At 37.2% G+C, this 23,850-nt stretch overlaps 1 protein-coding gene across 8 annotated transcripts in view; it reads left to right on the top strand.

Moving 5' to 3' along the window:
* ZFYVE28 (zinc finger FYVE-type containing 28) overlaps window positions 1-23,850 on the top strand; it is a 170,962-nt gene that overhangs the window by 98,111 nt on the left and 49,001 nt on the right. For 7 of the 8 annotated variants that reach the window (XM_075148581.1, XM_075148582.1, XM_075148577.1 and 4 more), the window contains 5 exons: window positions 11,208-11,345; window positions 14,254-14,456; window positions 16,198-16,287; window positions 18,108-18,197; window positions 21,545-21,646. In XM_075148581.1, the coding sequence (XP_075004682.1) occupies window positions 11,208-11,345; window positions 14,254-14,456; window positions 16,198-16,287; window positions 18,108-18,197; window positions 21,545-21,646 (623 nt within the window). Of the gene's footprint in view, window positions 1-11,207; window positions 11,346-14,253; window positions 14,457-16,197; window positions 16,288-18,107; window positions 18,198-19,092; window positions 21,428-21,544; window positions 21,647-23,850 lie in introns of those variants that run through there. The other variant, XM_075148585.1, reaches the window with a different exon arrangement.

Genomic DNA, 23,850 nt, shown 5'->3' with positions numbered 1-23,850 from the left:
ATAAGCTCCCTTTAAGTATTGAAAGGCCGCAATAAGGTCTCCCTGGAGCCTTCCCTTCTCCAGGCTGAACAACCCCAACTCTCTCAGCCTTTCCTCATAGGAGAGGCGTTCCATCCCCCTGACCATTTTCATGGCCCTCCTCTGGACCCGCTCCAACAGGTCCATGTTTTTCTTATGCTGAGGGCTCCAGAGCTGGACGCAGTGGGGGTCTCTCCAGAGCAGAGTAGAGGGGCAGAATCACCTCCCTCGACCTGCTGGCCACGCTTCCTTAGACGCAGCCCAGGATACGGCTGGCTGCCTGGGCTGCCAGTGCACATTGCTGGCTCATGTCCAGCTTTTCATCCACCAGTACCCCCAAGTCCTTCTCGGCAGGGCTGCTCTCAATCCCTTCATCCCCCAGCCTGTACTGATAGTAGGGGTTGTCCCGACCCAGATGCAGGACCTTGCACTTGTCCTTGTTAAACCTCATGAGGTTCACAAGGGCCCACTTCTCGAGCTTGTCCAGATCCCTTTGGATGGCATCCTGTCCCGCAGGCATGTCGATCGCACCACTCAGCTTGGTGTCATCTGCAAACTTGCTGAGGGTGCACTCGATCCTACTGCCTGTGTCATTGATGAAGATATTAAACAGTACTGGTCCCAGTACAGACCCCTGCAGGAGACCTCTTGTCACCAATCTCCATCTGGATGTTGAGCTGTTGACCGCTGCCCTCTGGATGCGACCATCCAACTAATAAATAAACGAGGATGAATTCTAGCAGGCTTGCAGAGTCATGTCTACTTTTGACTTGTGTGATAACTGGGATTAAAAAATATTTTCCATTTTCACACATTCCTACAAACCTCTGGCCTCAGTGTCAGCCCTGTTTATTATTTGTACTATTGTCTTCCATAGGGATTTTGCAAATTTGGCTGGAAAAAAATTTGACCCTGTAGCTGGAATGTGAAGAGTTATCTCAGTAGATCTAATTAACATATGTGTGGTTGTCTGGCTTGCTTTGCAATGCAAATAAGAGTCTAAAAGTACATCATATTTTATAATTAAGAAAATAAAATTTTGAGGGCATTCCTCAACAAGGAAGGCAGCATTATCTTTATGCAAAATTTTTAGGAGATCCTTAAATCACTCATTTAAAATACACAGATAGTAGAAAGGATCCGAGGCCTGAACACTGTGTTAGAGTAGAGGTCTCCAAAGATTTGGGCTCTGCAGTTTTGAGTTGAATTATTGTTGGATATAACTCTTTATTGGTGGTATAATACCATATTGGCCTGCCTTTGTCTTTTGTCTACAGCTGCAGAACTTCAACATAGCTCTCTCAATTAATTCTGTATTCAGTGAAATCAGATTTTCCTTTGTTTTTTAATGCAAAGTGTGTTCTTTCTCTCGTAGCAGGTAAAGGCTTTTAAATCTGCCAGTGCTGTGGATTAACACTGCTAGGTTTTATAACTGTATTAATGGAAATGCATAGAGTGATTTCAGAAAAAATATTTATGTAAATTTGGGTGGTTTTGGTCAGAGTCCTATGACAACTTTAGCAGCTGTGCACGTGGATTGCTCAGTCTTTGATTCAAGCAAGCCTTTGGGCACTTGGTAGAAATGTTATAAACATTTTAGTTTCAGTAAACCTCTTAGCTTTATTGCTTGGATATGTGGTTGAGTATGGGCAAACAAGATAAATAAACTTTGATTTTATAACAAAAGTGCACAACCATGTATTTCTATGTTATCACACATAGTTCCTTAGGCATAATTCCATGGTCTGTTGGCAGTGTCAATTTAAAGATTTTCCATTCCAAATTTACGCTATTCTTGTTCCTATCCCCACACTTCAGCATGGCAGGCCCTCAAAGCACAGCTTCCCATTAGCTTAGACTGATTTGAGACCGTGCTGCCATCAAAAGAGGCAGCCTTGCCTGTCCTTCCTTCATTCCAGCCCCAGTCTGTGTGCTCCAGGAACGCCGGCTCATGTTCCAGCAGTGAGTGAACAGCCATGGAGTGGGTGGGATCACCTGGAAGGCTGGTTGTAGAAGAGGCTTTAGTGGCGTTGCTGTATCTCAGGCAAATGGTCATGTTGATTCACTGTCCATGTGGATGCATCATGCCATGGAAGTGCTGATGTACAGCTGGAGCAGAGTCCGCAGATAAGAGCGGAGAGAGACGGGTGGGTGTATAGATCCTTATCCACAGCCAGTTTAAATAAGCTGTGGTCAGCTTTAGACCTCTAGGAAACCACATCTTCAGCTGTACTGATACGTGTATTTGCAGAGTCATTCTGTGTACTTCAACAGCGAAATGACCTGAGTTACTGTGGATCAGTGCACTGAAACCATTCACATATGTACAAGTAAGCTGAGAGTGCTGGTGAGACAGCCTGTGACAGCCTGGAGACAGGAACAAAAGCTGCAAAGTAGGTGAGATAAGGGGCTGACTTCTCAAGTTGGCCTTGCTGCGTAAGGCTTACACTGCAAAATGGCCTTAAGCCGTTTGCTGCCCATCTTGGAGGAAAAGTGGCTTTCTATTTCAGGTGTAAAAGAAACGTATCTGAAGGTGTCTCCTATTATCTGATAAGTTTAAGTGGTATGAGAATAAGGAATCTCTAGGAAAAAAAAACATGCCCTTTTATTCTGTGCTTTATCTGAATTGTATCCATACTGAAGAGAAAGCAATTTTTAAAAAGAAAGTCAGCATTAATGAGCATCCCTTGATGAAGAAGGTATCTGTGAAGAGCTGTTAAATAACTCATAATAATGTCATAGTGGATTGGCAGTGAGTTATCTAAGAAGTACTAATTGTATTCATTAACATTCTTGACAAGAGCAGACTGGGAGTATGTACCATAATCACTGTGAACAATGAGGCAGTTCAGAGGTGCGACGTTTTCATGTTTGATAGCATCTGTCCATTGAAGAACATTTTCTTGTAGAATTATGCAGAAATAGATTTCATTGAACGAGACAAGTTAGACTAAAGCTGTATCGAAACTCCCTGTTGGATTCTGAAACCTAATGATTGGTTAGAAGTTGGCAAGAATCTATTCCTGATGTTACTTTGTTAATTGATATAAAAGTTAAACAGTGTGGATTAAGCCAGGTATACTTTCAGCTAAAGTAATGGCCAAGTCTTTCTAACCTGCTTAATTTGCAACCCTTGAGACTTTATATTAGTTATGTTAGTGGAGGTCAGTGGAGGAGACAGCAGGTTAATTATTGAGATCAAGGGAAGAAGTTGACTGAAAGAAGCCTTCATGTTCCCAAAGTTTAGAAACTGTAGTAGACAAAGATATTTTTAGCAGTAGAGGGAAGAAGCAGGAACCAAAAGCAGATCCTCTCCAGCCCATTCAGTTGTTTCGGAACGCTTGGCTGTGGAACTCATTGATCTGTGGTGAGGAGGGAATCATGCTACTTTTCTGAACTGCACCTGTTTGAGAGGCTTTTTCTAAAATATAACAGAGCTGGTGGGCTCTAGAGAAATTCTCATAAAGTCTATATTTAAGAGACTTGATGCAGAGGTAGGAAAGTCAGAAATTCGTGCCAGAAGGATTGGGCAGTTGACTGATGGGAGAGTGAGCCAAGGTTTGTTCAAAGAAAATTACTCTCTTTTATAAAATCTTTTCCAATTTAATTTAAGTGGGGACAGAGTCAGTTTAGAAAAGAAAGAGAAACTGAGCAGAAAAGCATTTTTTATTTAAGTGGTGATGTCAAGATTAACCTTAAATTCCAGACAATCCACACTTCTGCTGTTTATCTGTGATAATAGAGCTTGTAAGTTTGTTGTGGTTTTTTTTCCCCCTATGGAGTTTCATCTCCAGTTCAGTTGTTTTATAATTGATTACAACATTTGTCATTTCATTACTCCTAGTAATGATTACTTGTGTGAGTTGCATTGCTCCAACAGATGTCTTCTCTGTGCTGCCTGACATCTTCAAACATTTGATGTCAGGTACCTGTTTGCTGTTTGGGTATGCAACTGAGTGAAAGCTTGTAATATTTCTTTTGAAAACACACAGGCTTGTCAGCCCTTTTGTATGTTTTTACTGTACTTCAAAGCACTGTGAATGAAGGAAAACGAACTTGAGTATAATTGTGCTAAATACACTAAATAGCTTGTAAGTATCAGAAAAGTTGATTTTTCTTCTGTTGGGACTCAGGCTACAACTGCAGATTTTAAATTTACCTTTTTTCCCTCAGAAATTATAAGTCATCAATGGAATGATATAGCTCAGTAGAAGACAAATGTGCAGCAATAAACATTTCTAATTAGTAAATAAAATAATTGTCTTTTAAAAGCTTGTCTGTTCAACAGCTTTTCTTCATCGTTGTTGGGAAACTTTTCATCACTTGTATTATTTTTCACTTTCAAATGATTAGCATGATGGCTAGAAAATATAAAATGCTTGACTGTAAGTTGGGCCATCAGTACAACTCCATCAACTAACAAGAATTTTATTTCCTTTTTGCGTTTTGGATTCATATTTGATCTTATGTAGGGAGTAAGATTGTAATATATTGTAAGATATCCTTTCTTTGAAAAAAGGATCGAATAATGTGTACTAGTATAGTCTTAAACTGTAGTTTCGCATGTTAACAAGCTTTTTTCATGTGTTTCCACTTGCTAATATGGATCAAATAGGTAATTTCCGAGAAACTGCGTATTATCTAAGACTGTGGCCAGAGTGGATTGAGAATGCTGTGCACTGCAGGTCAGGGAATTAATTTGCAGCAGAGAACTATAGGGAGGAAAGCTGGCTCCATGCCAGCTCAGCAGTGAGTGTGTTGGGGATGCAGGATGCTTCCACTCTGCGGTAGGGGAAGGCAAAGCAAAGGTGGCAGTAAGTCGTTACGTTGCCTCTGCTCTGTTCGTGGCCTCAGCTGTGGAGCAGCTTCGGAGTGATATGAAGAAGGCGGTGCCAGCTCTGTGCCAGGCTGAAATTCTTTCGTGCTTGGGAAATCGTGAAGTGCATTTTAAGGCAGTTTTTGGGATCACTGTACCACAGTAGGAAGGCAGTTGCCTGGTACTGGTGGAGGAGAAAGCCCATTTTGTGTTTAATGCAGCAGATACCCATGTTCAAAGCGAATGCCTCTTATTTTTCTGTTGCTATGAAACTATGTAAAAGGGGATGTTAGCGTAACAGGTTACTTACCAGGATTATTTTCGAATGTCTTTTAACACAAGACAAACATTTTAGAGTCTTTATAGAAAAAGCTTAAGTATATGTCCGCTGCTGTAAGAGCATGTCCGTATCCACGATGCTTATCTAGTAATATTTTGATTCACTGTGGACAAAGTTCTTAAGTTATCTCTTACTGATAAAGGGATGCTTGGTTGAAAAGCTCTGTACTGAGAACAGTCTTTCAGTACAAGTTTGGGTATTACTTCATTTCAGTAAAGACAGTCATGTCTAATATTAGTTAATGGCTTTTTGGTGTGGAGGACTAAACCAGGTTTTTTTTTCTTAGAGTAGCATCAGGAACACTTAAATTTTTGAGGTCTGAAAATGCTCTTTTCTGCAGAGAGGGGATACCCTGTAATGATGCTGTACTTAATGTAGTCTCTCAAGTTAGTGTTAGTTATAAACAGCCCTTCTGTAAATGGGGATTCCTCTTTTATTTACTGAGAGCTATATTTGGGCAGGTAGTAACAAAAGAGGGAAAGGAATTCCATGATTAGGACTTTGTGTTGGAGACAGAGACACTCAGAACAGATGTAAGTTAAATTTAAGTGTAATTTGTCAAAAGAGTGCATGCTGGCTTAGTGAAAAATGTCATTTTAGCCAATAAATAAATACTACATCTTTGTTAAAGAACCGTTTTTATTGGAAGCAGTGCTCAAATATCTGTGACCTCTTTTGTTTGAAAATTGGTGTACCAGTGTTCACCACTTCATATGTAGCAATCGTTCCACTTGGGGAGATGTAATTATTCAGTGTATGCATAATAAATTTTGAATATATGCAGGAGGTAAGATCAAAATTTCCATTAATAAATCTGTGATATTTGGAGTGTTAGTGCCCTCGTGAGGGTACACTCACAAGACAGTTCAGGAAGAGAAGCTTTGATGTTGCAGTTCAACACAAACTGCAGCAATCATTGTTGCTGGGCTGGGGTGCTACAGTGTTTAAATTGCTAGAGATCCAAGTTGCCTTTAATTCATGATGAATTTTGGTACTGTTCTATAGGTTAAACTAGCAGCTACTGCCCAAAGTTCATACACTGAAAAATCCTAAGTTACTTTTAGAAAGTGGAGCATCTAGAAGTTGGCAGTGAGAAATAATCAAATAGCTGATCAGGCAAGAAAGAGAGACTGAAGGCACGGCCTTTGGGATCTGTGCAAGATGGGCTGGAGGGAAAGCGGTGGAACTTGCTGCTGTCTGGAGAGAGGCTTTGGATCTCTGATGGGTGAAACAGCTGTCTGTAGAGGCCCTGCTGGGTTCTGAAGCCAGGACTTTTGGGTGTCCTTTGAAATCCTGTTACTTATATCAAAGAGTATGTCACCTTATTATTGGTTTCTTCTTAATGAAAGTTAATGAAAGTAACCCCTAAAAACCTGACTACTAGCTAATTGCTTTAATTACAACAATATCTTCCTTTACGTTTGGCCTTAATTTGTGTTCGTCAGTTCTTTCCATTTGTCATAAATGTGATGTTCAAGGAGGTCTGCAATGTAACATTAAGCCAGAAAAAGAAATGGAAAATGTGAAGAATATATTTAAATGAAGAGGCTAAAATACCATCTGTTAAGCTCATGGTGGTATTATCAGAGACTGTGTTACCTTGGCTAGATTTTACTGATAATTCAAAAAATGGATATTAAAGAGCTACTGAACAACACGGGAAGTTATCTTCCTCTGAAGAAATCTTGCAAAAGATATCAAAAAAGTGGTGTTAAATTTAATAGACTTGTACAAAAGGGTACCTAAGTCTGCCTTTTGTTGATCTAAACATATGTTTTAGAACATAAGTAAGATGAAGTTATTGGCTTTTCTTTTTGTACCTATTCAGAAAGCTAATGCGGCAGTTGCTGTTAGCTTTACGCTCCGATTATTGAGTATATGGCCAATTACTGCTGGGCCAAAAATAAACCAACTTTTTGTTCTTTACTGTGGCTAACTACATACATTGTCTCACTACCACTCATTATCTTTCCTATCAAAATAAAACATAAGTGCTCTCTGTTACATGAAACACTGAGCTCTGTTTTCCATGAAATGAGGAACTTGGAGTAAATCCCAAAGCAGAATCTGCAGCGGCTGCCTCTTGTGCTGCTGGAGAACCTAAACAGAGCAGCTGAAACAAAACTGTGCTCATCCCGGTATGCAAATGATCCAAAAGATAACAGATAAAGCCACCAAAGGATACATTAAAATCCGGAGGCTTTTATGTAGAAAGATGGATCAAGTGAAAGATTTACTACTTCAATTCCAACTAATTGATTTCTGTTGCTTAAATTAGAGCAAAACCTCAATGCTACCATGTATCCAAACCCATTCGTTCTTAGCTTACAAAGCAGAACGCTGTAATTAACTAAATTGAAAGTTTCTTGAAGCTCTTTTAAAGAAAAGACTAATTTGCTTACAATGCATTGTATACTCTGTCTAAATTGGCTGGCATCATTCCAGTTTCAAAGCAGCTGAGATTTGAAATCATTATAGGAGCAAGTATTCCAGATTTCCTATTTCGGTTACTCTGCTCTGGGTATCATAAGAAGAAGGAATGGAAGAGGGAAGGAAAGGGATGGAGAATTGGGTTTTTTTTCCTGTAGTAGGATAAAATGAATCCTGTAGAAAATCAGAGAATTTGGGAAATTGCACATCTTGAAACAGCAAAAAAAATTCACCTTGTAGAATTCTTTCAGCATTTATACACTAAATGGCATAGTTCCATCAACTAGTCTTTCCTTAATCTTCCAGTATCACCACTAAGAGTATGCAGGAAAAAATGCTCATCTTCGTAATGGTCTTTTTCACTTAGCTTTTTGACAGAATGACCAGCTGCCTGTGTGAAGCCAGGTAACTCTTTACAAACAACGGCTACTAGTCCAGAGATTGAGCTATTGTGATTTATCTGCATTGGAAAGTGTATATTAAAATTCTAATTACCTATGGTTTAATATGGTTTAACTTACTAGTACTGCACAAGTAACAAATAACTTTTTTTTTAAACTGACTTATGAAGTGTGACATACATGGAGATGTGTTGGTAGATCTTGGCTGCTCTGGAGCAGAAGCATATAGAGATTGTAGGAATACTGAAGAAATGAGGAAGAATATTAAATGTCATTTAGGTGATAAACAAATGATATACCGAAAAATTAGTATTATACTTGTTTTGTAAAAAGTTTAATCATCTTTATTATATCTCATTGCCTTCAGTTCCAATATTTTATTTGAGGTAAGTGCATTAAGGTACAAAATTTCATTACACTTGTAGTAATTATCTCCTGAGATGATTTAGACAGAATCTTAGTACTTTTTTACAGGTATGATGATTAGAAAACAGAACAAAAATACAGAACGCTTGCTTGGCCAGGTATGAGTCCTCTTGCTTTACTCTGTTTGCATAAAACTTTCTTTGATATATCAGGAATTTTGAGAATGTATGTAGATGATTATAAAAAGGGAATTCAATCTGTCTTGTAGCTGCTGTAAAATAAGATTGTGTTTGAAAAATAGTGCATTAAAGTAAAAAAAAAAAATTAGGGAGGAAAGCTTTTCTATATGGGTCTTATCCTGTTCTGTGTAGCTCTTTAGAAAAAAAAGCAAGAGATTGAAAATTGTATTTTCCCATATTCAGGTTTGGTGGCAAGTAAAATAAATTGGAATATTATGTCCTAAAAAAAAATTGAATTGGATTATTTAAAATCTGGTATAATCAGATTCAAATATAATTCTTCTCAGAGTTCCCTGCCTTAATATTTCTTTGTATTTCCTGCAGCTTTTGTAAAATTTAAATGGTAGGATTACTTTTTTTTACCACTGCATCTCTCCAATGCTAAAAGATCTTTGCGAACTTTTATTAATTCCCTGAAAACAGAAATCTGGCTTTTTCATCCTAATGTGCCAGCCTGTATTGTTCTGGTGATGAAGTGGGAGCTACAGGCAAAACACCTGGTCTCAAAATAGATCAGTAAAAACTGGTTTAAAATACATCATGAGTGACTCGTGCCCTTTTACAGTTTAAATGCTTTAATCCTCAGTTTCATTCTTTGCTCTGTAACTTTGGATAGGAACTAAGTGGTTTATGAGTTGATTTCCTACTTTCAAAATATTTTGGTTCCCCAGCTAGATCTAGCTAAATAGTGATGTGAGAAGCATACTCAATACCAGGAATTAAGAAATTGAAGGAAGGAAAATAGGAAACTTGCTATTAGCCTGCTGTTTCTCACCCTGAAGTGTCATACTAATTTGCACGTGATTCCTTGACTGTCTCCATTTTATCCTGGGGAGAGGAGGTGGTGGCAATCTGGCTTGTTCTTCAGCCAGTGGTTCAGGATGGGGTGTTGAAACAGGGCGGTGGGCTTCTTTGCTCTGTTCTGTCTTCCAAGATTTGAACTTAAGTTCTTGCAGTTACACTAGGGAATATTGTGAGGTTGGTTTTTCCCTCAGTTTCTACAATGGGCATCTCTTTGGATTCCTAGGGATCCAAGCGCCCCACTGACCCTGGCAGTATGCTAATACCCAGCAGAGTAAGGAGTGTGTCTCTAAAATTAAGTATTTTATACATTGGTCAGTCTAGCTTTGTGTTCTTGTCTCTTCTCATACCTGCTGGCGACGGTCTGTGTTGTGATGCCACAGAGGAGCTACAGAGCATTTGGTGTTTAGATTTGTTTCTGGAGAAGATGGTTGAATATTATGTGTGCCAGTGTGTTTTAAATATACTGGGTGTTGTTTGTTTGTTTTTAACAACTTTATGGAAATGAAATGTGTTACCTCATAACAGACTTGCCAAAAAAAAAAAAGTAAAAATGTTTTAATTGTTAACACATAAAGTACCTTATACCAATGTGTAATAAATATTGCCAATGGTTAATTTATTTATTTATTTTGGATGAAGACAACTGTGATTACAGCATTAGTTTTAAGATTATTTTGTGGCAACAGCAGTTACAGCAGTCTGCACTGAAATGACAGAAAATGTGAATCTTTTTTTTTACCTAAAGTAGGTTTTGTCTTTCTCAGTGGGGAACATACTAAAGGGGCAGGTTTCTTCAAAATTCTTGTCTTCTGTTATTTTTTTAAATGTGGAGGAAGACAAAACAGTAAAGTGTAGACTTAAAGCAATTCTGTCTGTTAAGCTGTTGTATAGACAGATTTGTTTTTATTTGTTTGAAAAATATTTTAAGTAGAACATGAATTCTGTAAACAGTGGAAGAAGCATGAGACAGACAAAACATCTTTAATGAAAGCACTCAGCCTTTTTCGTGCTCTGAATCTACCTTTATTATGTTAATCAAATTCCATGCAGTTCCCAGCTGGGGTATGTGAAAATTATCTTTTCAAATAAATGAATACAGATTATTTATCGCGTATCAAGAAGCTAGTTATAGGTCTTTGATCTTTGTCCTGGTGCAGACATAGAGCAGAGCAGTTATTAAGACTCTCTAACTTGTGCGGTGTCCCCTTAGCTACCTGGATGGCCGGGGGGTGAGATGGCAGGCAGGTGTCCCAGCCCTTGCCCACTGGAGGCTCAAGTGTGGAAACTACCTGCTTTTGATTCCCAGGATGAGTTTAAGTCTATTCAACCCCAATGGTCCCAATATAACTCAATTTCTAACGCCTCCGAGTTACTCTGTCAGGCGTTCTTTTTGGGAGGAATGAAGTGCTTATCATTGGGGCTGGTGAGAGGAAATGAGAGAAGTCTAATTTACTTGTACTTCTAGCTTATTTACTGATATTTTACAGATAGCTGGAAGTAACGAGCTCTTTAAATCATGCCTCCTCATCAGAAGTCCCACTAAAATAGTCAAAGTTAAGTGAAGTGAATCTGAGAAACAGTCTCTAGGAAAACTAGAAAAAGTGAAGTTTGCCACTCTTGTTTCTGTGCAATATTCTCCTCTTTGTTCAGTGTGTGTGATGACCATAAGAGTTAAATACTGCCTTTTCTATCTTAATTAGTTGATGCATCACTAATAAATTCTGTTAAAAGTTAGAAAAACGTTTGAGATTTCTATGGGAACAGTATATATGCTATCCTATATTTTGCTTCAGGATAATGTTTTGAACATCATAAATCAAATCATGGATGAATGCATTCCACATGAACGGGCCAACCGAGACTTTTGTGTTAAGTTTCCAGAGGAAATACGCCATGACAACCTTGCAGGACAGCTTTGGTTTGGAGCAGAAGTAAGTCTCTCATATTTCTGTTACTTGGGGTTAATGGACAATTTTTTGTGGCATAAAGCCAGAAGTTTAAAGTACATCTTGAGACTTTTCTGAAAATGGTACGTGTAATTACAGAGCAAAGTAAACATCTTTGAGAACTTGCTCCAGATGCTCAGTGGAAGAGGGTTCTTAAACTATGGTTTTGGTATTGGTTGGGCTAACAGCACACTGGTTTATTTTCATAATTGTCTGCTGTCATTATGACTACCTCTTAAAAACTATTCTTTTGTGAATTAGCATCTGATTAATATTCTTAATTTTTTTTTTTTATCCTGATGGGCCGTCTCGCATCTCATGCTTTAAAAATCTTAGAAACAAATAAAGATATATAAGGGAATTTTATTAGGATAAAAGTTTCTCTCCAGCAAATATAAGTGCATGCTGTCACTTTATATTAATGGCTATATTATGCTATAACTCATATTAAACATACATAACTTTTTGAGGTGACACTTGTTGCACATAACTCACTTGTTTCGTGTGTGTGCTAAAAATATAATGGTTTCTGTGCGAAACAGTGAAGTCCACTTTTCTTCTCTTACCTGGTTTCTCTCAAAGACCTGATTCTACAGCAACCTGTAGGAACAAGGGATTTTTGTAGTGAATAAACTTTAATTCTTTTAATCAAGGGAAGCCTGAAGTGTCAGAAAAAAGGATGTGATATGTAAGATACTTATTCATTAGTACTGATGTCTGTTGGCCAAAAAAAAACCCAACCCTCATTGTGGTATCTTTAATGATAAACTTAGTGTCTTCAGGCCTGCTGGCCTGAGGGCGACTTTAAGCACCACTGATTTGTTGAGAGTTGAGTAGGGAGTAGTCTAGACATCCCACCACACAACAGCATGTTGTGGTGGTGTTTTCAGCTTTGCCTCTCCTGTATTTGAAGCGATCCTTCGGCTCCTGTTGTTATCCATTCTTTTCTCTACCAGTTCCTCCTTTCTTTTTAAAGTGAATGCGTTCCATCAATAGTTCTTACCTTGTTCAGCCCAATATGCCTCCATATGTTCTGGTTTTGAACTTTTCTTTGACAGTTGTTAATTATAGGCTGAGTCAGCCAAGTCCGAGGTAGAATTTACAAAATGAATCTGATATGTCAGTGCTTTATAATCCTGTTCTCAGCAAAAACAGCAGCAGTTTTTCTTCTCATTATCATGTGACCTTCACTGCTGTCATCCAGGTGATGCCATGCTCTGTTCTAAAATGCTGAGAGTGACACGTTGGCTTAATGGTGCTTCCTTGGTAGTTGGGTAGGAGAAGATGGGGTAATTCTTTCTGCAACCATCCATAATGAATCCCTGTGAATCCCATTATCCTTTCTTACTCTAAGAGACTAACAAACCGGGATTCCAACAATGAACAACCAGGAAAAATGCCAGCCAATGTAGTAACTTCTCCTTGCATTGTGGAAAATGCTTGTGGGAGTCACTGAGACAGCCAGTATCTTCCAGGAGAAAAAAAAAGTCTCCCGTTATTCACTGTTTGTGTTACATAAGCTAATGCTTTTACTCTTTCCAAATCAAACTTCCACTGTCTCCAAATCAAACCACCAGGCTGAAGAGACCTGTTGGTTTCAGAGAAAGTAACATATGCAGTGATGAAGTAAGGCTAACTCATGCTACTGTAGACACTCTCCTCCTGCAAATTCATGTGGTAATGGAGACTGTATGGACTGTTATGAATATACACTTATATGTCCTTGTCAGTGCAATCACTCTGAGTTATCAGACTAAGAGTACCTATCAACAGGTAAGACTTGCCTTATCCATTCTTTCCCATAAATACTGCTTTGGCTGATAAGAGGTAAGAACGTGATCTTCTCTGAGTGCCCTTAAAACACGAATCAATGCGTGAGGCTGCTGAGCAAGAGCTGGGATTGCAGGTCCCCCATACAGAGCTGCGGAAATGCCTCCCATCCAGGGGAGTGCAAGGGAGAGGGGAGGGACACAGAGCTTCAAATGAAGAGAAAAAAAAATTAAAAATGAGAACTTTGAGGCTAGAACAACCTTCTATATTTTCAGTTAATAGAAGTATTTCCATTAATACAGCAAGTATGATTTCTATCAGTGCTTGTTGTCTTCCAAATGTATCCATAAAGGAAAAAGCCAGCAGCAGAGATTATGAAATAGCTTGTTTTTAATAGCAAGATTTTAAAAAAAGTTTTATTAATGTGTTACAGTAAAAATCTACTTTTAATGTCTTTGTGAGCTGGTCAGAGGGAGTGCATGTATGACTCTTGGGGCAAGGAGTCTCTTAAATGGCTGCTTTCCAGAAACTGAGGGGGAAGAATCACTCGGGGACCGGTTTTTTATGTTCTTTCCTATAAAATAAATTCACAGCTTCTGTGAGAGACAGGATACTGGTCTAGCTGGATCCCTGGTGTTATAGCCAGTGTGACCAGTTTTGCTGCAAAAGGCATCACAGTTGCAGAATTTCTGTTCTTTTTGTAAGGAATAGATTTATTTTACAAAATCAAGCAGTCCAGCCTGAATCAAAACAGTCCATTTATCATACTTTAGCTGGATTCATATCCCTTTTATGCAAGCAATCCTTGCATACATAGAGTGTATATCCTGCCAATACTTATTGCCTAACTAGTGGGAGAAGAGCTTTTTTAAGTTCTTCTTTCAGCTCTGTGGTTCTTGCACTTGAACCCCTCCCCATTCTCATGTCACCCTGACTGAGCTGCTCCCTAACCTTTTATGTGACTCTGATATCAGTCTTAAATCTTTCACTTGTTTAATAATTTGCAACAAATTGGAGCTAAGCACTGCCCTTGTTCAAAGTATTAAATACCCCATCTTGTGCTTTTTTTAAACAGAAAAGTAACTTTGTAAAAATTAATATTTTCTCTCAATATATTTCATAGTGTTTGGCTGCTGGTTCAATTATTATGAATCGTGAAATTGAGAGTATGGCTATGAGGCCATTGGCCAAGGATCTCACCCGAAGCCTAGAGGAAGTTAGAAACATCATTCGTGACCAGGCCTTAAGGGATTTGAACCTCTACACAGAAAAAATGAAAGATTCACTCAAGCATTTTGATGTCCTTTTTGCTGAATTTGAATTAAGGTAAAAGATCCGAAGTAAATGTGTTGTGAGCATTGGCTTGGCTACTAGAGCTTTTGTGTGGCTTATTGGTTTTTGGAAGTTGGCTGTTTTCTTCTGTTTTCTTTTTATGGAAAAAGTATGTAATTTTTCTATCATGGTATTTGAATTCTTCAGTAATTTGTTGTATTGTTGGATTTTTTCCCTTCCAGTGTAGCAATAATGAAAAGAAAATTAAGTAGCTTTTTAGCAATCAACATTTGCTCTCTTCAACTAAACTATAATCTTTCATTTGCATACTGGCATATGGCATTTGAGGGAGGTTTTCCAAGACACAAAAGGAAGCCATAAATCTCTTCCCTTAATGTTTTCTTTGTTGGAGGAAAAGCGACAAATAAGAGACATTAAAAAAAAAAAGTATGATAACAAATGGTCTAGAGATTATGAGGTTTTGTTCTCTTGTGCTTAGAGACAAAAGCAAGATGCACCCAGTGAATTTAAGAAGGCAAATTGAAATCTGATGAAGGAAGTACTTTTACACAAGCCATAATTAACTGCAGGAACTCACTGATTTAAAAACTTGTGACTGAAAAATGGCTTGGAGGTTTATAGCAAAAATAAAAATAACTGCTTTTGGGGTGAGAAAAGTAACTGCTTATTACATCAAAGGTCACATTGGCCAAGTCTTGCATTGTGCTTCAGAATTTAAGCCAGCTTCTTGCATGTCTGTTAGATGTTTGTGGTGCTGGGCATAGTTACTGACAGGATACTGGACAAGATTATCTATGGATCTAATATAATAAAGCCATTTCTACCTTCAGAAAAACAGGTTTCATGGAATTGAGTAGTGTTTTAAATTTTTCTTGGGAATAATCCGTAGACTCGATTCTTGTCTCCCATTACTGTTTGCCCTCCCTCAGTATTCATATTCTCTTGTACTATTTTACTCAGGTAAGCAATTTTTTCAGATTCAAAAACCCATCATTATAGTGTTACATTGAAAAATATTTTGATTGAAAACTTTGGCTAAAAACGTGTTTTTAAGTGTGGCTTTGAGTGCAGACACCGATGACAGTCAGTAACGGGTTCTTGACAGTGCCTGTGCACAGTATCTGACCTGTCCATACCAACTCTACATACAGCATTTTTCTTTGCCATTGTTTTGCAAACAACTTTTTCCCTTCCTGTGTTACCTGTAGTCTACTAAAGACTGATTAAGTAATACGGTGACAGAAAACCACTTACTTTTACCAATGTTTCTTGCCTTGTGAATCAATGCTTTTGCATGTAATTCCACATAGAAACGAGGCCAACTTTTAAGTTTCCTAAATTGTCTCTGCTGGCTAACTGAATTTCACTAATATAATTTCAGGTAAAACCTTTCTAAATAAAATGTGCATTTTAGTCAGGTTTTTTTTCTTGAGTAAATGCAGAGTAAACTATCTTCAAGATGCAGCAATAAAGATCCTTCTAGGACCTACATTCCTGTGCCACACCGTATGGAGTTCTGATTGCTAAATGTGTGTGATTATATTTCTAAATCACTACTGAGTTTCACTGCCTCAATCTACAATAAGTAAATCGGCTGCATTTCTTATAGATTGTTACACTGTACAACTTTCATAGTGAGTGCTGTCAAAATAAATACAAAATGATACAGGAAAGGTTAGGTTTCTAAGATTATTTGTCCTAGGCTTGTTTTTATTTATAATCTGATTTGTTAAAGTGTGTAAAACAGTAGTACATTATTTCATAACCTTCGTAGTTATGTGTCGGCCATGGTACCTGTGAAGTCTCCAAAAGAATACTATGTACAGCAAGAGGTAATCGTGCTTTTCTGTGAAACTGTGGAGAGGTAAGCATTCTAGTTAAGCACTAGATTTTCATTTCTGTGTTTACTTTCAGTCTAAGCTTTTGTAGAAATACTTTAACTGTAGTCTTTAAAAAGCATCATAAAACACCAGGTATTTTGCTTTTCTAGTTAAATATCCAAGTACAAAGTTAGAAAACATTAAGCATGCTTGCCAGGCACAAGCCTATGCTTTTTTGTTTTCTAGACCAAAAAAAATCCATGATATTTCACCTAAGAATACATGGGGAGATGATTCAAATCATCTGTGAACCTCTAGTGATTATCATAAAGAACTTGTAAAAGGCTCTTTAAAATCTTAGTTCTGCAGCTTGACTCTACATGTATGAAGAGATGATGTTAAAGAAACCAAACAATCCAGCAATTAATAAGTTCTTTTAAGAGTATAAGGTGATAAGAAAAATGTGAATTTGTTTGGAATGTACTGTGTTAAACAACTTTTCTTTTTTTTCCCCTGTGACAGAGTAACTAGCTTAGCAGGTGGGCAGTGGAGAGGAACAGCATGCGAAATACCCAGCTTTAGTGAGGTTTTGAGCAGTGCAATGCTGTTCTCAAAAGCAAACTAGCGAACCATAGTCTGGGTGGAGCTATTAGAGACCAATTGACTGTAAAACGTCCTTGGAATAAGTGTTGGTTTTACTGTCATATTAGGAGAACTTGTGAAGTAGGACCCTGGGTCTGGCGTGGTTGATGCTTTCATTAAGGAATGGAGGAGTACAGAGCACACTGACGCAATCCGTAGATCACGCTAAGATCAGAGGTGTTTCAGGCATTTTAAAAGACAGGATTACAACTCAAAATGGTCACAACAAATAGGAGGAATTACCTTCCATCAGTCAGAGAGCTACTACATGTACACATATTTGCCCAGCAAGAGGAAAAAGGTGGTTTGTCATTTGCAGCTTTGGATAATCTGGCAGTAGACTGTAGGAAGGAACAGGGAGCGAGGGTGGGCCATGCACTGATGAGTCCATCTGCCGTTAGTACAAAGCAGTGTTTGCTTTGTGTTCATTTTGCTGCCCAGCAACAGCAGTATCGGCAAGACAAGTACTGACAAGGAATAAGAAAAAGTTATTTCCATTCTTTTTGGGACCAGTCAGATCTCTGCAGGACCAGTGTGCAGTTTTGAGTGTTATCTTACACACTGGTATGGACAAATCGGAGAAGAAATTTGAGGACGTTATGAAACTTATGAGGAAATTAAGACATTGTGAAGAAACCTGGAAAACAGCCAAATGAAAAGCCTAAACAAATTGGGTTTTAGTCTAAAAGGGGCTTAAGATATTTGAAAAGTCATTAGAAGACAATGAAATGTCCCCCAAATATTAAATCCTTAGACTTCAATAATAGCTGCTGTATAGAACTGGGTTTTTTTAGTTTGGTTTGTTAGTTTAGGGAGGGTTGACCTAGATGATTAGAGCAAGTTTTATTTGAAAATGAAACCAAATACTTTCCCCTGTTACTTTAAAAATGTTTCTTTTAGTTGAAAAACTCTAAGCACCAGTGGTTTTCAGAAACAAGCTGAAGCTTGGCATGAAATAGTAAATAAAAAGGAAAATGGCATAAAAATTATTTTGCTTTTGGATGGCTATAAAAGCTTTAAAGATTTTTTCTTATATCTTTTTAAAGCAGAGACTATAGCAATCAGTTGTATACATAGTGGTTTAGATTGTACAAAAATAGTTCATGAGTTAAATATTATCAATTTGGTTTGGCTTACAACAATTTTTTCAATTTTTTTCCTATTGAAGTGTATTCTTTGAGAGTTTGATCTCTTACTAACTAATTTTATTCTCCTGCTTTAGAGCCTTAAGGCTTGGATACCTCACTCAAGATATGATAGATGACTATGAACCGGCTTTAATGTTTACAATTCCAAGATTAGCCATTGTTTGGTAAGTAATTTTTTTAACTACTCTCCACTCTGCCTCACTTAAAGATTTATTGAAGATTTCAAAAACTTGGTTCAGAATTTTGGAGTATTTTCCTTCACCTGAGTTTGCTTGTACTTTCTTTAAAAAAAATTAAAGAGGATTATGTTTTTGTTTTTGTGGTTTTTTTTTTAATAATTACCAGTTTCATGTAGAATATCAAGAGAAAAAAAGAAAAGAGAAGGTAGAACTCTAAATACAGAAGGCAGGAACCTGGAACAATTGATCATCCTCCAGAAAGAAATAAAAAAAAATTAAGAACATAAGTCTATAGAATGTCACATTGTCAGAAATAGTTTTTGAAAGCAGATATTTTGTGTCACTCAAAAATAATATGACCTAAGGATACAAGTCTTGAAAACCAAAAATGTTGAATAGGAATTGTGTATCTTTCTTAATGACTCTATGTTCAAAAGGAATTCTCATGACAAACTGCATTGTGACCACTGAGTTAGGCTTAAATCTTTTTCAAGGAAAGTATTAACATGTATAACTTATGTGTAGATTTGCGCCCGGTATTGACCAGTCACGACAACTAAATTAAAAGAGATTTTTTGCTTCGTGCAGTTTTTGCAATATTGAACAAATCGGATGCACTTTTCCTAATGAGTCTTCATGATTTAGTAAGACAGCAGTTTCTCTAGAGTGAAGCCAGCATGTTTTTAATATTTTACCATTGTGAATGTTTTAGAGTTAGCTGATATAAGTAGTATAATTGAGGGAAATAAGAAACCTCAAATCCTGAGTGTAATACGCTGCTTCTCAGGAAATCCCTGTGGCCCATTGTTCCTGTTAAATAGGATATTGTCTGTAACTGTCATTCTAAAAATAATAACAGTAATAATCTGATTATTAAAAGACAACGGGAATGTGAGAACTCAGTTTGAAGCTGCTGGAAGACACAATGAAGAAGAATACATGATGACTAACTGGAAAACCAAGGGCTCCCTGGAGAACACACCATATCAATCTCAAATTACAAAGAAGGACAGAGAGGGAGAAGAGAAAAAAGTTTAACTGCTCCGAAGCATCCGGTGATTTGAAAATAAATCACTGCCATGTGAAGTTCCACAGAAAAACCACACTATCCAGATTCGCTGTTGTCTGGAAGAAATGCAAGCCTTTTATTTGGACTGTGAAAGGAGAAGTCTTTAAACACAAGACAGATGCAACTCAAAGTTGCCATGCTGTAGCTCTGTTGTGTCTTAATGAGAAGGATGGGTCTGGAACAAGCAGAAGTGCTGGATCCCCTCGATCTTCTAATAGGAAAGATTTAAGGAATACTTTTCAGAGTCATTTTTGTCTAAGGTTTCTTTTCAGAATCAGTTTACTGTGCACATTATACAGTGTATGTTGCCTAGCGTGTTAACAGGTGTCAGTGAACTTTGAACCTAGTAGAAAATATTAAGACAGACTTTTTTCCAATTTTTATTTCTTTCCATGGTACAACTACATTCAAACTTTGATTCAGAACTCTTTCAAAGGTCATACATATACACAGGCCATTTCATAATCTTTTTTTGTAGTGCTTTAGCCCTCTTCTATTTTTTTAATTTCTTCTGCAAGTTAAGCTCTATGGAAAGTGAACTATACCTGGAAATTGCCAAGGGAATGGTGGGTTTTTTTAATCAGTTACAAGTTCGGTGAGAGCAGCCTTGAGCTTCTATTCAGCAAAGAAGTAACTTTTTTTTTAGGCAGAACATTAGTACGTGAGTCAGCAACATCCACTTTGCTTCATGGCAGCCTGCTTGTTGAAGCTCAGAAAGCTTAGAAAAAAACAAAAGTATGTAACCTTGGTAACAGGATAATTTGTCTTAAGCCACAAAAAAAAAAAGGTGACTCACAAAAGAAGCAACTTTTTTTCTCTCTCTCCATTTCTCCCCTTTCCCTGCTCCTACCCTGAAAACCCCAGTCCCCAAAGCAATGTTGATCTTGGACCCTCTGTTATCTTGACAATTCTGAACTTTCTGATGGCCATCTTCCAGCCTGATGGGAGACCACAGTACTATCCTGGTACCAAGGCATGAGCCAGACTCTGGGTTTATAAACAGAAGAAAAAGAGCAGTATTTCCCAGATGGTAAACAGAGTGTAAGTGGTCCTTTTTATAATATTTCAGTGGGATTCATATAACTTGTGACATCAGCTTTGCTGCTGTGTCTCAGAGAGCCTTCTGTGGTCATGCAGGGTGCTTGCTAATGAACAGCCGGTGAGCCAAAGACATCAACAGTCTTGTTAGTTAGCTGAGGGTCCCCATTACTCTGGATGATTTGGATGCAGAGTAGCTACAATACTCTCTGAAGCAACATGTAATTTGAGTGTAAGAAAAGGAACATAGCTTTGAGATACAGGCAGCTCTCAGTTACCCAAAGTAAGGGCAGGAAGGGGAAAACGTCTGGCTAAAATATGTAATCTCGAGTGTGAGAATGCATGATCCATTTGCCTTTGAGAAACATACATTGTTTTTGCAGTGGGCAGAGGATTAAATAGTTTTAAGCAGAGTGGTGCCTGGTGTAGGTGGAATCCACTCTCGGACACAGTGTGGTATGATGCAGCAGATAATGATGAAGATGGTGAATTTTGTTTAACCTCTGACATGCAGACAGGTTTGGGCAGTAGTGATTCGGTCAGGAGGAACTATTAAGATATCTACAGTGAAGTACACGGAGGCCTTCAGGATCATGAACTAACCTCTTTCCGGGGAAATTTCTTCAAGTGCCAAGTTGATTTAGAAGCATGGTATTATCCAAATGTGTTTTATGTGATTTAGCAAATGTGTTTTCTTTTTTACTACATGTTAATACCAGGTTGTATTTATCTTAGTTGCCTCTTGAGCTCCTATTTTTCTACCTCTATCTTACATGGAAATGATTTAGACTGGAACGAAAACACCATTTGCAATCTCTCTCAAGTCGGTGGACTTTCCCCAACTTACTTCATAATCAGTTTCTTGTTTGTTTTTTTTTTTTTATGGGTCAGCCACAGCAATGAAGTAAATTTATGTTCTTCCTCTTATGCTTCCATTGCTTTTTCTCCCATGCTTTCGGGGGGGTGGACAGAGGGGAGGGAATCTTTTTCCTGTTGCTTTAAATAGCGTTTAATTCTAACTGTGGGTGAATAAGACCAAAATAAGATAACCATATGTAACTTGAGTGTATTTCTAATATTATAATATATAAACAGTTTATATATAATATATATTATATATAAAATAATATATAAACAGTTGTTTTTCTGACTCCTTATTCAGTAGTTGCTCTGTGTAATGAAATTTTCATTTTTGTGTGTGTTGGTGCATGTGTTTGAACTACAGTGGCCTTGTCGTCTACTCCGAGGGACCATTAAACTTGGACCATAAACCAGAAGATATGTCTGAACTCTTCAGACCTTTTCACACTCTGCTAAGAAAAATAAGGCAAGTAATAAAAGATGGTTGTAACTGCTTCTCTTCTGAAGTGAAAATTGGAGGCCTAAAGAAGAACACATAAATGCCTAGAAAAGTGTTTCTGTTTGCTATGTTAACCATAAACTGCATTTTCCTCTCATCTGCCTGATATACCCATGAAATAACTAAGTGTAGTTTTTCATTTCATGGAAGTTTTCTGAACTTCTCATATCTTTGATAGTTTTTGGTTTTTTTTTCCTGAATATCGTTGTATTACATTTCAGATTTTCCTTATGGTTGGATCATGCCTGAAATACTAAAGTTGCAGTTTATTTTTGGGAGATCCTGTTTCTAATTCAATGTTTCTGTTTAAGTAGGCTTATTACATTATCTCAGTATGTTGTGATGCAATACTCAGATAATTCTTAATCTAATAGAAATTATTATCAGTTTTTCATATTATGGATCTGTTTTTATAGGATAGATGATTTTATATATGCCTCTTTTCACAGTGCTTCAGTCTTGGTAACCATTGGAGATGTGGGCTTTGGCTCAACTTAAGTATAAAGGGCATTAAAATATTTTTTTCTTAGTTGAGGTCTTTAGAAGACTGATCTGTTACATTGGAGAAATCAAGCTGTATCTTTAAAGGATCTTTATATTCAGTTTTTTATATTCACCCTTAAGGTATCTTATCTGGGTGTTAAAAGAAATGTTTTCTAAGTCCATAAGTCCTATTATTTCCTTAGAATTCAAATTTATATATCAACTGCAAATTTTGTCCTAGAAATCTCTAGAGATAATTTAGCAGAAGTTTTTCTTTCCTGTGTCCAATTTTCACCTGTTTAACGCCTTCCCTGTATGTCATGACGATGGTTTGATGTAAGAATAGTTTTCACGTAGATAAGTTTATCAATTAATCTCCTCTCACCTGTTAGAGGTGAGGCATCTCCTGAGGGAGAATGATCCCTCTGTCAGGGATGATTCAGAGAGGAGTTAGCTTTTATAGTTAGTTTAATAGCTTTTAGTGATGTTATTTTATAACATCCTTTTGTGTGTCCCTTGAAGATTCTATGTCCCCCAGAAGTAGTTCTTCTAGAAGTGATACAGTTTTATTTTTAGGTACATTAATGATATTCATATTGAAATCTCAGAATTGACAAATCAACATGTTAAGGGGAGGGGGGGTTGAGTGATTATGGTTTTATAAAACACTGAGTAAAGAACAACAACATGAATTGAGGAGCAAAACTTAAGTTAGAGGGAAAAAAAAAACTTTAATGGTACTGAAGCTTAAAAAGTCCGTGAAGTTTACATTAAAATACCTTATTCCCAATATATGGCTATCACAGAAATTTTCACTGGCATTCTACTGGCTGACTAAAGCCAAAAGAATATTTAAAAGCTAATATATTTCTCATAATCTGTACTTTCTGCTTACTCCTTACATTTCACAGCACAGAAAATGAAAATCAATGAAGTCAGTTTATTGCTTAGTCCATTTAATTTTCAGTTACTCTGAACTTAATGCTTGGGTTGAAAACACATTAGTAAAATGGTTGTTTGTTCAATAACTACAATTTTCAATGCAAACTTGAAAAAATTAAAAAGACACTCAGATTCATTTTTGGAAAAAGTTCTGATATACTTTAAGACTTACATCATATTTGTTCTTTCAAGTGAGCATTAAGAAATGTGATTTCAGTTGTCTAGCAGACAAAGTTTGCAAAGTGTTCTTAGTGAGGATACCATCTATCAGTGCAAAAATTTAAGCAAGTTAAGATGTAATGTGAAATCTTATCTCTGGCAGTCTCTGAATTGAAGGAATGTCAAGGAACTTGAATATTTGAAAGAACTGGGCTCAAAAAGATCCTTTAGTAATATTCTTGAATGAAAAATACATTGAATGAAAATAACAATGAGATACAAATAAGTGTGCAGTTCATGTAGGATAATTAAATTACTTTTAAAAGTACCTAAGCTGTCTAGATTTTTTTTTTTATCACAGATTTTTTTAACTCATCAGGTTGCATTTCCTACTCAGTGAGAATGTTCACAGAAACCTATAAGGGAAGATGGAATGAGATATTTGAGCTCATCCCCAGCAAAAAGGGAGCATTTTTTTCCAGGAGTCTTTCTCCGGACTCCATCACCAATAGTTAAGGCATGAAAATTGATTCAAGTAGTCTGCTGTTAAAATAGTTGCAGCTTGTGTTGCCGTTGTGTGCCTGTTG

The sequence above is a fragment of the Calonectris borealis genome, chromosome 4, assembly GCF_964195595.1.
Source record: "Calonectris borealis chromosome 4, bCalBor7.hap1.2, whole genome shotgun sequence".
Classification (NCBI taxonomy): domain Eukaryota; kingdom Metazoa; phylum Chordata; class Aves; order Procellariiformes; family Procellariidae; genus Calonectris; species Calonectris borealis.
The sequence above is the reverse complement of the archived record's forward strand: the minus strand, read 5'-3'. Positions and strand labels throughout refer to the sequence as shown.